This window comes from Psittacula echo (assembly GCF_963264785.1).
Source record: "Psittacula echo genome assembly, chromosome: 2".
Taxonomy (NCBI): domain Eukaryota; kingdom Metazoa; phylum Chordata; class Aves; order Psittaciformes; family Psittacidae; genus Psittacula; species Psittacula echo.
Genome location: NC_137737.1, coordinates 109,652,357 through 109,669,194, shown reverse-complemented (window position 1 = coordinate 109,669,194; position 16,838 = coordinate 109,652,357). Strand labels below are relative to the sequence as shown.

Sequence of the window (16,838 nt, the reverse complement as noted above, 5' to 3'; positions counted from 1 at the left end):
AAATTAGGTCAAGAACTGATCACAAAGTGCAGCTGGTACACAGCTGGTTTCAGCATCAGTAAGAACCGGGGTAGGTCCACCAAACCCAGTGGGAATGCCATTTGTTGAGGGCATGACATGAAAAACTGGTCATGCCTAGAGTAGTGAATTCACAGATGAGAGTTGGTGCCAGACTAACAGATCAGTGTACAAACAGTTTTGCAGAGAAGTTTAATAAAACTGAATAAATGTATCATCATGGTTATAAATCCCTCTGAACAGCAATCTGTACACTCAACCATAACGTATCGAAATCTGTCTTTGAGATCTGTTTTGGAAATACTGTCTCCACCCACATCAAGTACAGAAGTTAACCACTTACCCGGTATGCCCTCTCACTAATGGCCTTAATGTTGGCCTCCATCCATTTCCCAGGAACTCCATCAACCACTTCACGATAATTCACGTAGTAGCCGGTAACTTCAGTTCCACCAGTGACTTTAGGTTGTTTCCATCCTAATACCATCGAGTCACGAACACTCTCAAGTACCATGATGTCATAAGGTGGAGATGGAGCAGCTGTTTCAATGTGAATAGAAGTAAGTAGGAAGCAATATTTCAGTAATCAGAATGGCACTCAATTAGCGCACCCAGGTGGCTCCCATCCTGCATTTCCTAATTAGAACAATATTTATGTGGTCAAGGGAAGTTTCTGGAGTTGGAATAAGAAATGCAGGATAAAAGCTTCCATAAACCAAATGAAGAAGTCCAAACTGCATAGGAATTAGTTTTCAGGATGATTTGTTTTTTTGAGAAGCAAGCTGATACATAGTGAAAGAATGTGTTGCAATTGCAGCTCTTACGTAAGTGATCAGGACTCGCATTAAAACTGTGGAAAATGAGGAACTAAAACTAACATTACAGGAAAAAGAAAAAAAAAATGGAGATGCAATGATTTGTTTTCTTTTGCTGAAAGCAAACCCTTTCTCACACCTACAATATTCATTTTAGTTTGGGTTTTTTTGGTTTGTTGTTTTTCTTTTTTTTAATAGGCCCACATTCTTCCCTTCTGAGCATGGACTTTATCTGTTCATTCTTTTTTCTTCTTCTTCTTTTTTTTTTTTTTTTATTTCACATACTGTGCAAATTTTATCATTGCACCCATCACATGATCTTACCTTAATAGAAGAAGGCGTGATCATAGGCACTGTAGACTGACCAGAAATGGAATATGTTTGTTATTGGAACTGACATTAAAAAATATGTGACATAATTTTTTTTCTATTTATGTTTTTCAAACAATAAAGATAATGTTAGCTTCATCTCAACCCATTTTCTTATAAAGTCTTTTCTGTACCTAGTAGTGAAATGCTTGCCCACACCCTATATATCATGCACCAGTGAAGAGCCCTACTTGTAATCCAGAAGTCTTACTTTTGGTGGAAATCCTACATCTTATATGTTTGCTTTTGTTTTTAATGTTTTATATCAATGCCAGCTAGTCCCAGGTGCCTCTGCTTTGTTTCCTGTTCAACACTTTGCACAAGCCTTTTGAGTCTCACTTCAAAGGCCTGGGGCGGAATTCAGTTCACTGGCCAGGTACCAGCACTTAAATGAAATTCAAGCCCCACATTTCTTGGGCATAATGGGTGTTTAGGAGCTGAAAACATAAAGCATGATTTTGTGCATGTGCCTTTAACTTGATAGGTTTTTCTCACTACATATTGCTGTCAGTCAAAGATACAACACAACAGTCATTGTTAGCACTGTGTCTCAGAGGATAAGCTGTAGCTTAGGCATAAATCCACAAATCTTATATTCTAACACAATACAGATTTTCATGCTTACCATCATAATCATTTTGTTTCCTTCACATTTACATAACACAGAGACGAGATAACAAAGACTCCTAAAAAATCACTGAAGTGATTTAGAAATAATACCATATCTTAGATACATTAATATGTAGTCAAGCAAGCTATTAAAATAAATAGTAGACAGATTTATATGTTCCTCTTTCAGTAGGCACTAAGTTTGTAGTGGTTTCCAATACCATTACACACATAACGATCTTAATGGAGAGTTGAGCATGCACTTAATGGGTCCGATGGAAGATGAATCACAGAAGAGCATGTTCACTTGTGACGCTGATGAGCAGAACTTACAACCATCTGAAGTGGATGTACCCACGCAGTGAAATCTATTTATTTTATTAACTCTCACCTTTATCTTTCTTCTTTGGCACTTCTTCCAGTGTCAAAAGATCCCCAGGTCGAGACTTACTTGCCTGCTTAGGAGCAACTTTTCGTAGTGAAGATGTAACAGTGTCCTTAACCATTTCTCTCATGTTATTGTCTCCTGTACTTGACAGTTTGTCAGCGCTACTGGGTAGTGTGTCTCTATTAAACTTAGCATTGCATTTTAGCAAAGCATCTGTGTCAAAGATAGGCTGGGAGGACTCATGCATGCCTTCCCAGATGGTAGTGCGGTCTGTTAGTTCACCAGCTTTACCACTCAGTTCAGGACACACACCATGAAGCAATCCTCCCCCTATAATTTCCAGAAAACAGCAAAGACGTTTTGAATTAGAATACATTTTTTTCTCTTCATTTAGTCAACAGAATGAAGAAATGCGTACAGTGAACAATACAGCCAAAGTATGACAAATCACAGGTTTTGCACACAAAATGTTAATCTTGAATTCACAAAAATTTGAAATGCATAGAACACCTCTCAACCTGCTCACAAGTAATGCTCTTTTAATAACGTATACTTTTCAGAGAGAAGAAATATGGAAAGTTAATAGTAATCCTTATTTGCTGTGATTATTTTAGTATTAGATTTTCTGAGTCATTTTTCTGATCCCTTCAAAATGATCTCACAAAATTGCCCTAAGCCACATCTCTCTGCTCTAAGGTTGTGAGGTATGCAGTTTCAACACAAATGAGAGTGAGGATGTTGCAGACGTGCAATTTATTCTAGCCAATGATACCATTAATCTTTATGGATTAGTTCAGGAAGTGGCAAACAGAAACAATTCATCAACAAAGGGGGAACACAAAGGGTTATAGAAGCTTTACAAAAGACACATTGCACTGATTATTAGGTTTAGGTATGGAGACAAATTTCTTAGGAACTGACTGTTATATAGGATGGTGTGCATTAGAGATTATATATACCACGTTACGGAATCAGAATGACATTCAATTTTCCAGGATACCTATGGAGTGAACTTGGCAGTGCTGTCTTACAGTGGTTCATAAGAAACACTTGGAGAAGACTGTATGGTGAGGGTGAAGAGTCTAAAAGAGTGCAGTGACTGTGAAACTATGGCTGTGAGACCATAGGATCTATGGATAAATTATTATTTGTGGACAGCATTGTGAAACAAAACAATTAGTTACAAATAGTTGCTGAAAACCTCTTAACTAAAACCCAACATATTTGCCATTGAAAAGAGCAATGGAAAATAGCTTACCAATGGCTGCTTCCACTTGTATAGGCTCTGAATCCTGTGAAAATTCACTGAGCCCTGCTGCATTAACAGCTCTGACTCTGAAAATGTACTTCTCACCATTGACAAGCCCGTGGCAAATGAATCTAAAACAAATCAGTGAAGGAATACTTAGAAAGTATTATGCAGAAAATAGAAATCTAAAGTGGGAAAAGAAAGCATTTCTTCCATAAAAAGTACTCTAATTTCTGAAAACTGAGGATAAACCATGACCCCAGTGACTTAAGTGAAGCCCAGAAAATGTAGAATGCATCTAAGCACCTCATTCATGCACAAATATAATGTCTAAAACCATGTCACTTCAGATAAACTATTTACCAACACTCTTTCCTTCTTAAGACTATTCAAGTTTTTATGTTATCAGAGGGTCCACCTTACTTCTGCTAGTTTATAAAGTCCGTACTTCCTAATGGAAACAATGCAAAAAGCTGCAGAGATAACATCTATATTTCCTTGTGAAATATCGTAATGACATAAGTAAGAGACACCTGTAGCACAAGTTCCCATGTTTCACTTCCAGTAATAGATGACAAATTGCAGTGTTCAAAAACATTACAGGGCATGGTACAAGAGCTAAAAAGTGCCCGATTTTTTATTTCATTTTTGCTTCTATACATGACACAATAATCCACTGAGTTACCTAATGATTACATTAAAAACCTCATAAATTTTGTCTAGTGTCCACTCTGAAAACACAGTATTTCCCAAGGCAGGAATAATTTATAATGGAAAAATTGTGTTTTGAAAATGTCAATGTTTTATTTAAAACAAAACTTATTTTAGAATAGTTATTTGAAGTGTATTTTATTTCATGCTACTTTTTCTTTGTTCTACTTCATAATGTCATATCTTGCACTGACAATGCCTGCATCATGCAGTGATGTTTGAAGCAAATATAGTGGGGAAAATAAAATGTATTTCAAAGTTAACAGTTTATTTTAGGAAAAAAAATAAAACCTGAATTCATATTTTCAGAGCAGTATTTTTCCTACTCATTCTGCCAGGCTTTTCAAAATTATTTGCTTTCACCAAGATGCGTGCAGAAAACAAATTTCAAAAGATCAAACTATGCTGCATAATTCAAACTATAAGCTACAGCTAATGCTCTGAGATTGATTCAATCAGAAGCCAAGGGTTAACAGAGAGCCTGTGCCAGGCTGCATCATACATGACATCACATTGACTATAAATGCAGTGATAGGAACCTAAGCAGTGTAGCTGCATCACAATATGTAGTATCTCAGAACACTATTTTTATTTTTATGGTGAATAAAGTTTACGTTTCATATTTTAAATAAGCAAACAGCATGAAACTTCACCAACACTTGCTATAACCACAATATAAATCATAGAAGTATATATGAAAGTATATAAATTGGCACATACAACTATAGCAATATAAATGCACAAAAGAATGCTTAAAGGAGATTGTTGTGCTTGCATTCAAGCAAGTGGGGGTTTAGGTATTTTTGATATGAAAAGCATTTACAATGCCTTTTTAAAAACAAAGTTGGTCCAAGAGTATTTAAAAGTGCCTTACTTATTGTAATAAGGGTTTTCATGGATACAATCACAAATAAGCCAAATCAGTCATAATAAGTAGAGGCTGCTTCTATATTGACATCACTCCACTTGAGATCAAGTTCTGCAATTATTCCTTCAGACTTTTAAGATTACATCCTTATTCAAACAAAACCAAATCTGATTTAGTTTGCAAAGTTTTAAGTCTTGATTATTTTTCTGACTAGAGACTGAGCTTCATGTCAGTAAGAAACGTGAGTTTATACCAAATATTGAAGAGTGTTCATTAATATCTTGATAACTGCAAGTGAAAGAGTAGCTAGAAAGTAATGTTGTTAGTGTGATATAGTCCACATGTCCTCCTGACATTCTAGATATACAGTCCAGAAATGTTTACAGCTGTCTTCCAAAACATAAGACTTTGCTTCCAAACATTATGCAGTTCAGTTTTCCACACTTGTAATTTCAGCCATTCCTCACTGTACTGTTTTTCATCAGACTGATAGGCTGTTGAGAAGAGCAAAGAGAAGCGAAGAGCTTCTCTTTTCTTCACTAGCAATGTCCACATTTCCCCTGCCCCTTGACTGTTTCTGACATAAAGGTTGATTATAAATTCCTTTAGGACCAGGCTCACAGTTTGAAATACATTTTTATAACTTCTTATGAACTTCACCAGCAAGAGTGATTCTAGTCTGCTGGCTACCAAGAGTGATTAACTTTACTACTACTAGTAATGGCTGGAAAGCACATAAATCCAGTAAATCAAAAATTCATGACCATAATTTCCATGCTTGAAAATCCATTACCTTGTGCCTTTCACTGGATTGTTATTGCATGGTTCCCAATGACCAGATCCAACTACACTTGACTCAATGTAGTACCCAACCAGCTCCTTGGCATCTGGGGGCTCAGCCCAAGTGACAACAACTGAGGTATCTGTATTCCTAATTGGCATAATACGTCCAGGAGCTTTGGGAACATCTATGAGAGAGAAACAGAGATAAATTAGTAGCCAGCCAGTCAAAATCTACAGATAAAATCAGGATGACATTCTATTCATGACTTTCATTCTATGGAATGAATATTCTTGGCAGAATATTAATTCTATATTCTTATATTAGCATGACTAATACAGATTTAACCCTCAAAAAACTCCTCTGATTTAAATTAAGTAACCTGACAGGTTAAGTAACAACAGGACAGGATCAACAGGTTCAAGCCTTTGGTGGTGAGGTTCCTTACTTCTCTATTGCCTGTAATTCAGCACATTTCCATCAAATTAGATTTAGTTTATTCCCTCGTGCTGAACATTTACACCAGAAATGTGATTTTGAGCTTTCTAAACGGGAAAATGTATAAGGTACACATTGAAGATTTGTGCAGCCCACAGAAACCAATGCCCCTGTTAAACAGCAAAATGCATCTAAAGTGTTTTTTGAAAAGAGCTGTTCGACTTTTCGTAATGAATGTAACTCATGTGCATCAAACTGTTCTGAAAACTCAGCCACTATGAAGTAAACAGAGACAATCTGGGAATTGGATTGAAATCTGCATTGCTGTTTGGAAACAAATTGCTAATGTAGATGCAGCTACTGATGCTTTACTGTGGTGAACATCTTGACTTCTCTTCCAGTGGAAATAGTCTCTACATTCATGTTAGTATTAAATACTTCACTTTTGTTTAATTTGGCAAACAAGGAAGGTTATGTCTGGGATTATTTTCAATGAAGACTAAGTAAAACGAAACATTTTTGTACCTCCTTAAGTTTTCATTTTCTTTCACTATTTGCAGCCTTTGCAGATCTTGGCATTGTTATTCACAGCTTAATTCCCTTAGTTTGCATCTGTCATTTGACTACATGTTAAAGGTTCAACAACCCAAACCAAAATTATTTCAGCTAAAGGGAATAAATCACTGACTGCTTTTCATACTTGAATTATTTACTGGGCAGCCATCTGTCTTCAGACAAAACAATTACATCATAAACTGAAAAGAAAATTTAATACATCTGACCACACACTTACCGAGTTTGTCATCCACAACAGTGGCTTCAGTTGCTTCTGAAGGTTCACCAATTCCAGCTGAATTGCAACAGCGAACTCGGAAGCAGTAGGATTTGCCTTCAGCCAAATCAAAAACTGCAAAACGAGGGGACTTCACAGGGATCTCGGTGTTCACCCTTTGCCAGTCCTCTGTGCCAGCAACGCACTGCAGTCAAACCCAGAAGCCATGTTTGGAGCAGAAGTCCCTAAAAGCTGTCTAACCCAGTAAGTCTTTCTACCTGGACCACCAAATGCATGTCTGCTATGGAGAAGTCATGTTCCTTTTTTGGGCCTTTCCACAGAATGAGCATCTTTCAAAGCTTATGAATCCGCCAGATGTCCACCTACTCCAGAAAATTCACATAAAAGCTTACTGGGTTTTACATATCAAAGCTAAACTCCTCTTCACTGCCAGTAAGTGATGTTATTATTAACTGCATCTAGTTCTGGACCACTTTCAAAATAATTTCTGCAGACATTCAACATCATCCAAAGAACAGAAGTCTAACATTACCACATTGCTTCTAGATGCTCTTGTGTCATGCCTAATGATCACTTATGCCATTAATATTAGTGAATAATTTTTGCCTGATTTACATTAAGGGAAATTTCAAGTAATTGTTCTGGTTTCTGAGGGATTTCAAATTCTCAGTAGAACATTATCTGACTATGTGACATTATTACTCAGTATTCAGCGTGCAAGAGGTTATTAAAAAGCTTTCTTACATGGAAACTCAAAATTCATATATTCATCCACTCTAAGTCTGTTGCTAAGTGAAAGTCACTTATTTAGATCAGATTTCGTGAGAGAGATGAAAAACACATAATGGGAAGATATTTATGTCTCCCTTCATGACACCTCTAGAATGATAACAAAAAGCATGGATAAAAAAGTTTGTGAACCATGAGATACAAGTAAAAAGGGTGATGGTGTGAAGAATTTTCTAGGCTAGCAGGCATGCAAAAATGACTCAGAAAAGCAGGACACTGAAATTAAAACTGATTCTGCTCTGGAAAACAAATTTTGTCATCTTTTTTGAGTTGGTGAAGCAAATGGAAAGGTGATGTAGAGGATAAATATGAAAAGGCAGCTGGAGGAGTAAGTGCTGATGCCAGGAATCTCTCACAGAATTCCTCTGTCCAAACTGTCCCACCACACAAGCTTTCCTTTACACAAATTTTTTTATATAAGTATTAAAAAAAAAAAATCATATATATAAACATAAGGAAGAAATTCTTTACTGTGAGGGTGGTGAGGCACTGGAATGGGTTGCCAGGGAAGTTGTGAATGCTCCATCCTTGGCAGTATTCAGGGCCAGGTTGGACAGAGCCTTGGGTGGCATGGTTTAGTGTGAGGTGTCCCTGCCCATGGCAGGGGGGTTGGAACTAGATGATCTTAAGGTCCTTTCCAACCCTAACTATTCTATGATTCTATGATTCTATGTGACTTCTTTCTGTGCTTTTTCATTACAGAAGGAGTTTGCCAGCCTGTCTACTCCAGGGTAAATCAATGACACAATTCATAAAAGGATATTAGAGTGTGTGACACATTCTGCATCTACTTCCCTATTTCCCATCTTTCTTTTATTCCTAGTTTATCTTAATCTACAGTAACAGTTATCTTGATGAAAATAACTCTCCTGGCCCTAGTTTGAAAACCTCAGGTGGAAAGGAAAGTTAACTGAAAGTCCAAAAGAGATGACAAAACAAACATGTAAAAGTTTACCATATCATGATTCTGATTTTGTCCAGTTTTACCTTTTCCACAAAGTACATGATACCCTCATGGCCACGCTGTCCAGGAGGTTTCCAGCTAAGTACAACATAGTTCTTGGTGGCTTCAATAACTTGGAGGTCTGTAGGTGGACCAGGAACAACACCCTCTGAAGAACAAGGGAGAAGAATAGGAGAGAGAATTGAGATTTAAATCCTTCACGTTTGTGTCAGAATTAGTGCCTTAACTAAAATTTAGGAGTATTAATATACCTTGGCACCTGATTTATTTTTTTTAAACATAGAGTTAAAAGTCTTCCAAATATTGGTTTTAAATGAACTCTTTTAATTCTAAGTATGTTTATTCTTTAAGTCCTGAATAAAGAAACCTCACCTCTACAACCAAATTGTGTTATCCAAGGTCAATCGACTCTCAGAACTAACTTTGGGTGCATGCCAAAGTCAACTGAACTCACTGGGAGTTTTCCTAATTACTCAGCCAGCTTCACATTAGACTTTTGTAGGCAAAAGGGCTATGTTTACCTGCAGGTTCTTCCTCAGTGACAATAATCTGTCCAGTCCAGGGAGCAGAAGGGTGACCTGAAACAAATGTTAGAGGTATCACAGAAATGAGAGATTTAAGAAGTTTTGAAATAATGAGGAAAATTACTCTTTTGTGGTTCAACACTAACATTTACGAGATTCATGTGAGCTCCATTTTTTGTTACTGCTGTGAACATTGCTCATGTAGCAAGCTGCTTTTTGTCTCTTTTTAACCACTTTCCCTCACATTACCAGCTTTCAAATCATGGGTCACAGTCACAAACAGAAACTCAGCCTGACTCAGCACATCCACTAGATATGATTTGGGTTGCACTCTCAGTGCCTCTGTGTTATCATATTATTGCAGTTACACATTCAGCTATCAACCAGGTCAATGAACTTTCAGAGATAATTTTTGCAAATGCTGTTCTCCACCTCCCTGTGCTTCGCCCTACATTGGGTGATCCATTTTGGAGACGCAAGCAGAGAGGGAGCTGGTGGGGATTAAAAAGGATCATGAGGGATGAAAGAAGGACATGTAATGGGAATAGGCGGCCACCAAGAACAGACTTTTATCACCTGAGACAGCTTCCATGCTCCTTCTTGAGAAGAAGCCTCCCACAGACTTCAGGTTTCACATGTCTGTCTGAACACAATGTTTCCTGGCAGTGCCGAACCTGCTTCCTCTGGCCTTCTGTTTTTATTTTGAATTTGATCATCTGACTGCAGTCTGTGGCTTGCAGCATTATGATACATTAAGACATACAAGCTGGGACCATGGGAGAACGGTAGCTTTGCATACAAAACCCCTTCACATTGACAATTTTAAACAGTAAAACTTTAGAAATTAGTAGAAATAACTGGATTTTAGGTATATGATTTAGCATATGGGTAGAGAGGTGGTTTTGGAAACAAAATGTCTGGGACATTACGAGGCGATGGCAGAAATATCCTTCACATATAAAATTTAATACACAGAGCTTGGGGTCTGCTGGGCTACCCTGATATTTTGCTGATGTTATGGCAAAAGTCTGATATTCACATGAGCACAGAATCAACCACTCTTCTCTGTGGCTCAGAGACAGACTATTCACAGGATCTGTTCAGCTATTTTGTTGGCTGAACAGAAGTGAGTGTCTTTAGGCAATTATCTCTCCTGTGCCTTTTCTCCCCTTCCTGCAAGTTCAGAGCATGGCACTGTAGCCAGCCAAAGCCATTTCAGCAGGTAGAGCACTCTGTACAAAGAGCACTGAGATGATTTCTTCTTGGCAAAGCTGTCTCCAAAAGAGGGTTTTGTTTTTGCATTGCTCCCTCTAGTGGGATTTCGAAGGCTTATGAATACATTGTCACACTGGTTGGTTGGGTTTTTTTCTAATGAGTTGTGACCTCTTGAATGTCTCAGGCAACCTGCAAAAAGGACATCTTACTTCTAAGCCTGGCTCTGTCAGAAGGATCCAGAGCAGCCACGGGTTCTGATACCCGGGACGGTAGGCTGACGCCAGCTTTGTTCACAGCTCGGACTCGGAAGATGTAGGAACGGCCTTCAATCAGACCAGTGACAGGAAAACGAGCAAACTTCACAGGATTCTCATTGCACTGGGTCCAGTGAGTGGTGCCAACCTCACACCTGAAAAATACCAACAGCAAGAGCAGTGCTGGGAAGGGAGAAACACAAACTTGGGGCACCCACCCCCTTTACAGCTTCACCATCTGTTCATGTTCATTGGCTGGTCCGTACCATCTTCCTCAAAGAGATACAACACTGATGACATCAAAGCAGACGCACCAAGGGGTCAGGGATGAAGAACCATCTGGGCATGCACTAAATCCCTTGAGGGCTCAGGAAATACATGTATATTTTGCAGTTACCAGAAGGTGACTAGTTCATCTATCATACACAGTGCTCCACTGTACATCCCATAAAATGATGAGCTTCATGGAGCATGGAGACCTCCCTTGTGAGTTCTGTGACCAGCCCCACACACAGACGGTTGTGAATGGGGTTAATGTAAGGCACTCAGCTGGACCCTGTTTCAAAGACCACTGGGGCTGCCAAGGGAGCCTACAGTGCTGTGGCTGCAGCCACTGCAATGACAAGACCTGGTGGGGTGGTACCAGTCCCACTGCTGCAAAGCCTCACACCTGGCAGGAGTCTGGTTTGTGGCAGAAGGAAGAGATAACAAGCAGCAGGGAACAACCACAGTGACTTCTGCTCGAGGAGCCAGAAGGAGATTGTGGAGATGGCTTCCCTTTACCCAGCAACATGGTCAACAGGAACATGAACTAGCAGTTCTGGAAGGACTTTTTATTGCTGATGAAATATCTGCCAAAGTGAATGTTACAGTCCCTACCCAGATACTTGGCACACACAAGCATCCCTTTTCTGGGAATTGTTACTGTCTTGCTCAGGACAGTTTTATGGTTCTGGTTTCTGCTTGGGACAAAGGATGCCCAAGCTTCACCTCTAGCATTAGCACAGACTGGTCCTGCCCCCTTGAGCAACATGCTCACTCTACAAGCAGTTAGGCGCTACCCTGGCTGAATATTTGGGTGCCTAAATACTTTCAGTGGGATCAAATACTGGAGAGCAGTAAACAATTTTGAATTAAGAAGCAAATATAGAATAAAGGAGGTAAACATAAAAGAAAATGAAAATAACAAATGACAGATTATTTTATCTCATGCTTTTCAACGTGCCTTTAGGTTTTTGAGTTAGAATGAACAGCAATACAAATTCTCCAGTCTGGCGTGCTCACTGACCTGTCAATGAAATATCCAAGGATGGGGTTTCCTCCATCGACAGCGGGCTGCTTCCAAGAGACAATGACATAATCTTTGTTGGCATCTAAGCACTGCACATCCAGTGGTGCACCAGGGGCTCCAGGGATTTCAGCATCAGCATCTATGAAGATGGAGATGTACGTTTCCAAATGTGAACCACAGGTCTTTAACAATTATTAACCTTTAAGAATCGAAATCTGTTCCTAATAAGCCAAAAAAAGAAGTTCCATTACTGGCTTCAAAAAGTATCGGATTTTATACTGGCAGTGTTTTTCTAGGTTTTGGTTTTCTGTTTGCCACATTTACAAATGCTTAATAAGTTCCAACAGACTGTAAATGTAATTCACCTACTCATTTTAAATAAAATTAAAGCCATGCATTCTGGTTAGGTAGCTGCCAGAGACATAGCTGAACTAAAAATTTGGAAGACTATATATTTACCCGCTCTTCTACTTAGGGGAAGAGGCTGTTATATTGCCTGGTGTTATCAACCAGGCAATAGCTCAACCAAAAGTATTCACACATTGGATATAAAACACTGAATAAAGTATCTCCAGACATAGTCCTTACTTGTTTTTTTTTTTTGGTTAGTTATGAACTTCAATGGTATCAAAACCTTTTGAAGTTCAGTTATATTACACATACAAATATATCATTGTGGAATATAACCTTCATGAGGATAAACATAATGTTCCTTTCAAGCGTTTATCACAAAGCTGCGACTGCTGGTGTCCAAGGGCCTTGACTCTAGCATCAGCTTCCGGACATATCTTGTCTAAAGGTTTAAAAACCAGAGCACAATGCTGGTCACTGGGGAATCTTACTGTTTACACAGTTAATTTGATTTGTGAGATGGGGTCATTTTCATGTAGAGAAAAATAACCTTTGCAGAAAGACTGTATGAGAGAATTTCAAAGAAGAGAGGTTGTTTCTCTGCAAAATAACATCAATTTGTACAATTACATGCATTTTTCAAACCTTGTTGTGAACTACTTCAAAAGAAGACCTGACATAGACATGAAAGATGTACATACCTGAAGAAAACAGTATTTTGCTAGTAAATACTATTCATGCATCACATCTAGTTCCCAGACTTCTTAAAAAGGTTTGATGTTTCAAGGCATTACAGGATTTTGTATTTCGATATACAATAGTCCCTATTTTTCATGCTTCTGCCTTTCGGGAAAAAAAAAGCCTTATAAGAGAATCTAACATGCTTCATTAAGTAAAACAGTAGTCTTCAGAAAAAAAAGAACCCATATTTGACACTATCTTCTCTTACAGGCAGATTAACATCACACGGAGTTTTTGAAGCTGCACCAAAGTTACTGAGTTCAGGTTCTAATTACAGCTAACTTGATGTGTTGGGTTTTTTTATTATTTTAATGATAATGTACAAAAAAAGCAATCCTGTTAACAAAATAAGAAGCTTAAGAGTAACAACAACATGTGTTCAGTGATCTCCATAGGAAAGCTTTTACTGCCCATATATTCCACTTAACAGAATGTGAGACACCACAGTTTTGTTTCCAAGACAGATTAGGAAATAGCTGGGACAACCAGCATTTCTGATCAGCCTCTGGGGGGCTAGGATTTCATCCCTGATGGCTTGCTGACAAATGCTGACCTGTAGCCATGGCAGAAGAGGCACACACACACTCCCTAAGCCTGTCTAAAGACCTAATGTTATGTGCTGCATTAGTGCATCGCTTACTTCCATCAATTCACAGGGGTTTCAATGTGTGACACAGAAAGACAACCACTTGTGCTTAAATACCACAGCTAGCCATTTATAGCGAATTTGTTTACAATTTGAGAGGAGCAGTGAGGAATATACTAGCCAGCTGAGACTGGGGGGGCCATTTAAGTAGGAATGTAGAATTAATCTAATTAGAATTTGCCAAGCACACTGCTTGGCTAGTAAAATATTCTGTTGAAAGTGGAAGTGGATTTGCAGTCAGGTCATATCTGCATTGCTAGAAGATGTAACAGGAACAAGGGTGATCATTTATCTGTACGGCAGCACAATTTAAAACAAAGCAAGAAAGACAAATCCTATTTCTTGTCACAGATGCTCACTTCAGTACTTTCTTCAGGTGATGAGAACACCTGCTTCAGCCATTTTTTCTGAGCAGGCCATTATCTCACACAGCTCTGCTGGACTCGGCAGCACAATACCATTCTGGGCATGATCTCAGAGCCAAGAATTTTGAGACCCATTTGAATTAGCATTACACACTTCAGCTGCTTTTAGCAGCTGAGACAGCTATAGAACCAGCACGCAACCTGATAGCCATGGCTCCCTCTAAAGAAATATTTCTCTAATAGAAATTCAAAGAAGTTTTTCACTTACAAGCAAAGAGTTTTTCATGTTTACATGAAAAAGCAGTTTTTCATGTTTACAAGCAAACAACACTCTGAGAAATTACGTTTTAATTCCACACTTTGCTGCTTTTCTTTAGAGAATCACAGAATGGTTAAGATTGGCAGGTAACTCCACGGATCACATAGCTCAAACCTTGGATCAAAGCACGGCCAGCTAGAACTTGTGCCCCAGGACTCTGTTGAATCAGGTTTTGCATATCTCCAAGGATGGAGACTCCACAGAATGCCTGGGTAACATGTTTCAGTGTTCAACCACCCTTTGAGTAAAAAACGCATTTTCTTAGGGTTAAATGGGATTTCCTGTATTTTAATTTGTGCCCATTGCCTCTTGTCCTGGCACTGAAAAGAGCTTCTTTACTCCCCTCCATCAGGTATTTATACACACGGATAAACTCACCCTAAGCCTTCTCCGAACAGCCCCACATCTCTCAGGTTTTCCTCATATGAGAGATGCTCCAAGCCCTTAATCACCTTCACAGGCTTTCACTGGACTCACTCCAGTGAGTCCATGTCTCTCTTGTACTTGGGAGCCTAGGACTAGATCCAGAAGTCCAGATGAGTCTCATCAGTACTGAGTAGAGGGGAAGGACCACCTCCTCAACCTGCTGGCAATGCTCTTCCTAATGCAGTCCAGGATATTGCTGTCCTTTGCAACAAGGGCACATGTTCACCTTGTTGTCCCACCAGGACCCTCAGGTCTTTTCTGAAAAGTGTCTCTCCAGCCAGTCAGCCCCCAGCCTATCATGGTGCATAAAGTTATTCTTCCCCAGGTGCAGAACCTTGTGTTTCCCTTCCACCATATTTTTCCCCACATTGTGCATTAGAGAGAACCCCTCAAATGGTGCATAAAATGTTTCTCAAAACAGTGCAGTTTAGCTAGCAGTGAGATGGTTACAGAAATACATTTTTAAGTTATGATGTAGATTTTTCCTTTTCATGAAAAATCCTTTTTTTTTTTCCCCAGAAATAATAATTAGAAGTTATATTGCTAGAAGCTGTTAATGGAAAATAATAATTCTCTTTTTATTAGGGAAAAAAAGCACCTCAAATGTCTGATACTGATTTTGCCAGCATGTTTGCTTCATTTCTGTAATGAATTCTCTTCACAAGACAGTACTTACCTCTAACAAAGACATAAGCACTGTACTCTTCATAGTAGTCTCCCATCACCACTCGTAGAGTGTAAAGACCTTCATCTTCCTTGTTTGCATGATTCAGTGTTAATGCAGCTCGCTCCCCGCTCCAGTGCATCTGGACCCATTTGGATGGTGTAATCAGAACACCTAGAAATTAGTGAATCTAATGATGAGAACTAGCTGGATCTACTGAGGAATACATTTGGAATACAGAGAATATATTGGAATAGATTGGAAATGCACAAAGAGACCATTCTTATTATGCAGCTTCCTGTCTTCAAATATAAAGTAAAGCTAATTCTGCGCTCATGCCAATTTTGTCTTCAAAGTGTAACTTCAGAAAGCAACAGCTTTTTTATCAGCTGTTGCACAACACATTTGTGCAACTACTTAAGAAATGTTTTGGCATATAAATAATTAGTGAAAGCTATGTGGGCCATGCAGATGGGACACACAGATGTTAGAGTTGATCAAAATGCTTCTAATTTCAAACAAATTTTAAGGCAGAAAAAATCCCTAGAAGACATTTTCACCGTGCTTCATTGGTTTTCTAACTGTGGTTGCACTTCGAAATGCTAAATTTCGAAGTACTTTGAATTGAAAAGCAGAAAATATTACTGTTTGAAAAATCTGAGACAGTGATGACCAAATCATAACATTCATTTATGCTGAAGTGAGTAAAGGTTTATATGAAAGAAGTTTATATTTCTTCTTGTCAAATATTCTCACCATTTCTGTACCACTGAATTTCTGGTTTGAAGCGCTTGATATCAGGATTGATGACAACTGTGCAGCCCAGACTTATTGTCTCGCCTTCTCTCCCGAAGGATACATCAAACTTGTCAACAAAGCTGATTTCGAACCTGGAAGCATAGCCATGAGGGGTAACGCCAACTGTATAATGAAAAAAAATCCATCTGTTTACTTTTTCCTTCCTTTTGTGACAAGAGTAGGAAGCAAAAGTACCCAATGATTATGAATATAAGCTCAGTTAAAGTTTAGGGTAAAAATAGCAAAAATACATATCAAGTCATCATCTTCACAGGTAACTGCAGTGTTAAATAATGTAAGCCCTTACTACCAAAGAGAATCAACTATTTCTTTATTCATGCAACTCTAGTCTTTACAGCTAGTTCATTTTACAAGGGACAGGCTCCTTTAGAATTTCATTTCAGAGTGTCCACAATTTCAGATGCAGTGTTCTATCATTTTCTCATAAGGTT

At 38.6% G+C, this 16,838-nt stretch overlaps 1 protein-coding gene across 1 annotated transcript in view; it reads right to left on the bottom strand.

The window, feature by feature from the left end:
• The window catches only part of MYOM1 (myomesin 1), a gene marked incomplete at its 5' end in the record, with an annotated part of 66,905 nt that overhangs the window by 26,780 nt on the left and 23,287 nt on the right, over window positions 1-16,838 (bottom strand). The window contains 11 exons of the mRNA XM_080639644.1: window positions 362-558; window positions 2,203-2,529; window positions 3,458-3,579; window positions 5,821-5,995; window positions 7,040-7,223; window positions 8,816-8,940; window positions 9,314-9,370; window positions 10,741-10,940; window positions 12,074-12,215; window positions 15,601-15,762; window positions 16,345-16,509. Coding sequence (XP_080495770.1) covers window positions 362-558; window positions 2,203-2,529; window positions 3,458-3,579; window positions 5,821-5,995; window positions 7,040-7,223; window positions 8,816-8,940; window positions 9,314-9,370; window positions 10,741-10,940; window positions 12,074-12,215; window positions 15,601-15,762; window positions 16,345-16,509 — 1,856 coding nt within the window. The remainder of the gene's footprint in view (window positions 1-361; window positions 559-2,202; window positions 2,530-3,457; window positions 3,580-5,820; window positions 5,996-7,039; window positions 7,224-8,815; window positions 8,941-9,313; window positions 9,371-10,740; window positions 10,941-12,073; window positions 12,216-15,600; window positions 15,763-16,344; window positions 16,510-16,838) is intronic.